The sequence below is a fragment of the Pan paniscus genome, chromosome 18, assembly GCF_029289425.2.
Source record: "Pan paniscus chromosome 18, NHGRI_mPanPan1-v2.0_pri, whole genome shotgun sequence".
In the NCBI taxonomy this organism is placed as follows: domain Eukaryota; kingdom Metazoa; phylum Chordata; class Mammalia; order Primates; family Hominidae; genus Pan; species Pan paniscus.
Genome location: NC_073267.2, coordinates 34,733,871 through 34,738,366, shown reverse-complemented (window position 1 = coordinate 34,738,366; position 4,496 = coordinate 34,733,871). Strand labels below are relative to the sequence as shown.

Sequence of the window (4,496 nt, the reverse complement as noted above, 5' to 3'; positions counted from 1 at the left end):
GCTCTGCACTCTCTCTAGTCCCGCCTTCCTGGCCCTCGTTCAGCCTGTTTTAGTTTAGAATCGCTGCCCGGTGGTCACTCAACTCTGCTAACCTCTGCTGTAAGGAATTAAGCTTCCAAGAGCATATCTAAGAAGGAGGGCGGAAGGAAAGGGACCGAGTGCCTCCACATGTCAGGACAGACCATGAAAGAGAAGCCAGGAAGTCCAACAAAACCAGCACTGGTCTTTATTGAGGTGTCAGGGTAGAGTGGCAGGAGCACAGCCTAAGGACATGAAGGTCAGAGTTTCTCAGAGAGGAGGGGCTGGGTCCCTGAGCTAGGAGGAGGGCGGTGGGTGACTCGGGAGCTCATGAGACTTCAGGAAGTCCCTGTACTTGGCCAGGAAAGGGTTGGCCAGAGTGTTCAGCTCTTGCCGAAGCTCCTGCAGAGCCTTGTCTCGCTCTTGGGGCTCCCCTGTCACCTGCTGCCTGTAATAGTTGATGTAGAAGTTCATCCAGTCCTCCACCACAGTCACCATGTCTTCTTCAGAGACGAGAGGATCATTGAAGACCTGGGGGGTTGCGGAGAGGCAGTTGGCAAGGGAGAATGTGGTCAGCAATGGGATTCGGGAATACCAGAATAGTGCCACAGCACCAACTCTCACATTCTCTTTCCTCTGCATTGTATCCCGTGTCTCTCATTGTTTCCATCAACTCCACCATTACTTCACCAGCTCCAGTTATCCTCTTCCTCCACTTCCCTGGCACCCTCCAGTCTCCAGGCCAGTCCTTTGAAATGGAAAGCTTGGACTCACCTGCTGATTCAGCAGAACGCTGAACTCCTTCAATCCTGCGGAAATGAGATCCTTATTGGCCTTAAGAAGAGCCATCTGCCTGGGTAGAGAAAAGGGTAGAATCTGTTTCCCTCCTCACTGGGTATTTCCCCCAACCCACTCCCTCCCCTTAAAAATCCCTCCTGCCCTGCAGGGCCATCTCCTTTCCAAAACCTTTCACATCCTGCCCTGCTCTGAGGTCACGATTTTCCCAGGTTGGGCTCACCTTCAGGTCTAACAGGCTGTATATGTCTCACCCACACTCTTGAGGGTGCGTGAATCTCTCTGTGCCAAGCTATAGATGTAGGCAAGGAGTCAAGTGTCAGCCTAAGATAGAAACGCCCTGCATCTAGGTCCTGAAGGAGGGTGATAGGTCATTCTAGGGAGGAGAAGAAGGGAGAGGCTTCCCTGAAGGTAGAAAGATAACAAGGCCAAAAAAAAAAAAAAAAAAAGATAAATGAGGAAACCCAGGAAATGCAAGAAGGCAAGAGCCAAACCAGGGGCATGTTCCTGCCTTTTGCCCCATATCTCAGTATCCAGGCTCAAAATGCTATGGAAATTGACGTTTACTGAGCCCTATTACATGACAGAGGCTTTTGTGTAATCACAACGATGTGATCGCAATGATTCTCCCAATTCGGAGATGATGTATTAATAGCAGCTTGCATTACATTTATTCATTTGTGCCAAGCACTGTTTCAAACATGTACAAAATATTTATCCTATAAAATTTCTTTTTAGACACATTTTGCAGATAAGCCACCTGTAAGCGTGTGGACTGAACTCCACCACGCTGTGCTCCATAAGAATGGAGATAAATAGCCGGGCGTGGTGGCGGGCACCTGTAGTCTCAGCTACTTGGGAGGCTGAGGCACGAGAATCGCTTGAACCCAGGAGGCAGAGTTTGCAGTGAGCCAAGATCACACCACAGCACTCCAGCCTGGGTGACAGGGCGAGACTCCATCTCAAAAGAAAAAAAAGAATGGAGATAGATTTGTCTTGTTTACTACCCTGTCAACAGGTACCCAATAAAGCAGAAATACTCTTTTTCTTCTTTTTAAATATTTTTCCAGGTATTTTCCATTTTCAGTAGATGTTTCTCAAATTTCAAAATCACTATATACTAATTGAAATAATTAAAACAATACAAAAACGTACACTGAAAAACTGAATCATTTTTGCCCCCTCCAAAGTAACCAGCATTAAACATTGTATATTTCCTGTCACTTTTTTTTTCCATTCAAAACCCAACATTCATAGGTGCCTATACACTCATAAAGCTTTGTTGATTTGCCTTTTTGGTTGTAGCATTTTTTAATCAATATACAGCAAAACTGACTTCCTTTTGGTGTACAGTATATTAAATTTTTTTTTTTTTTTTGAGAGGGAGTCTCCCTCTGTGGCCCAGGCTGGAGTGCAGTGATGCGATCTCAGCTCACTGCAAAATTGCCTCCCAGGTTCAGGCGATTCTCCTGCCTCAGCCTCCCAAGTAGCTGGGATTACAGGCGTGCATCACCACGCCTAGCTAATTTTTGTATTTTAGTAGAGATGGGGTTTCACCATGTTGGCCAGGCTAGTCTCGAACTCCTGACCTCAAGTGATCGACCCACCTTGGCCTCCCAAAGTGCTGGGATTACAGGTGTGAGCCACCGCGTCTGGCCTAGTTTATTAATTTTATAACAGATTTGTGTAACTACAAACGCAGTTAAGATACAGAATGTTTGTCACCCAAAAACCACTCCTTCACGTTACCCTTTTGTAGCCACCCCTACCCTCACCCATAACTTCTGGCAACCACTTATCTGTTCATCACTACAGTTAAGCCTTTTTCAGGATGTCATATAAATGGAATCATACAGTATGTAACCTTTGAGACTGACTTTTTTTGGTCAGCATGATGTTCTTGAGCTCCACCCAAGTTGTGGCAAGTGTCAGTGCACACATTGCATTGTATGGATGCACTGTAGTTTGTTCATTCAGCCACGGAAGGACATCTGGATTGTTTGTACTTTGGGGCAAGTGTGAATAGAGTTGCTATAAACATTTGTGTACAGGTTTCCATGTGAACATGTTTTCATTTATATAGGGTGGAAAGTATGTGTTACCGGCCAGGCACGGTGGCTCCCATCTGTGATCCCAGCACTTTGGGAGGTCAAGGCAGGCAGATCACTTGAGGTCAGGAGTTCGAGACCATCCTGGCTAACATGGCGAAACCCCCTCTCTACTAAAAATACAAAAATTAGCCAGACATGGTGGCATGCACCTGTAATCCCAGCTACTTGGGAGGCTGAGGCAGGAGAATCGCTTGAACCCAGGAGGAAGAGGCTGCAGTGAGCGAAGATCACGCCACTGCACTCCAGCCTGGGTGACAGAGTGAGACCTTGTCTCTAAATAAATAAATAAATAAATTTATTATCTTACAGACTTAGAGGTCAGAAATCTGAAATGAGACTCACTAGGCTAAAATTAAGTTGTCCTCTCGGCTGTGTTCCCCTTGGAATCTCTGAAAAAGAGTTCTTTTTCTTTCCTCTTCTAGTCTATAGAAGAACCCACATTCTTTCACTCCTGGTCCCTTTCCAGCTTGAAAGCCAGCAATGACCACCAGGTCCAGTCTTTCTCACATCACACCAGGCCGACTGTCTCCTACATCCTTTCACTTCTAAATAATTTTTCTTAAATATTTCTTTAAAAATAATTCATTACCAGATGGGAAAGATCAAGATCCCAATGCCCTTCCAAAGCTCATTAAGGAAAAGTTTCAGGAAGGTCTCTGGTACATGCCAGGAAACTCAAAAGAGATGGTGCTGCCTCAGATGGCTTAGAAGACCATGCTGCCAAGAACACATCTAACATTGAAGCCACGCACAGTGGCTCATGCCTGTAAGAGGCAGAGACGGCAGGATCGTCTGAGCCCAGGGGTTCAAGACCAGCCTGGGCAACATAGTGAGACCCCATCCTTTAAAAAAAAAAGGAAAAAAAATCTAATTTTGTTCATTCCTCAAAATTTCCTGGCACAGTTGGAACTAATCTAACTACCTGGACTATAATGAATTGCAGAGTAAAATTAGTGAGATGTAGTGAAGAATTGAAGTCTCCTCCCTCAACCAGTGTCTTGAGAATAGCAGGGGAAACTGATTCCCTTTCAGCATGCTAGATACATCAATAAAGGAAGGGTTGAACGTGAGATTACAAAAACACATTTGCTAAAGAATTGTAGAAAACCAGGATCACAAACTCATTCTGCAACAGAAAAATAAAGCACTGCTGATTTACAGAGGAATTCACTTCTGGTGATGTCTCTTAAAAATTAAGAAACCTAATAGGAACTCCCTCATCGAGGCAGGCTCTGCTTCAGCTGAACAAGAAATTAGCCAGAGGGAGGAAAAGAGAACTGTTTGGACTTCCAGGAAGGCCTCTCCTTCCACCGAGAGGACTGCAATGAAGACCTCAACCATCAGGGAAAAAAGAGCCTTCTCCAGAAATCTGATTGGAATTGATGACCCAAATCCCACTCTCAGTCAACGCAAAACCCTGACTTGCTCGTGGCAGTACCAGGTTAGAGTCAGGGCAAAAAGGTTGTAGATTTCATGTTACATAGTTTGGCCCATGGTTTCCCCTGTGAACATTTTGGGAGGGAGGTGAGAGCTGAACTGGTTAGGTGGAACCTTGGTCTTATTTCCTGGAGA

The 4,496-nt window shown here is 45.3% G+C and overlaps 1 protein-coding gene across 1 annotated transcript; it reads right to left on the bottom strand.

Annotated features, from left to right (window-relative positions):
* Window positions 1–203: 203 nt before the first annotated feature.
* On the bottom strand, window positions 204–1,641 carry AHSP (alpha hemoglobin stabilizing protein). The gene is made up of 2 exons (XM_055100532.1): window positions 793–1,641; window positions 204–549 (listed from the first exon to the last, which is right to left on the bottom strand). The coding sequence occupies exons 1-2, from the start codon at window positions 865–867 to the stop codon at window positions 316–318; spliced, it is 309 nt and encodes a 102-aa protein (XP_054956507.1). The 5' UTR covers window positions 868–1,641; the 3' UTR covers window positions 204–315.
* Between the last annotated feature and the right edge of the window lie 2,855 nt (window positions 1,642–4,496).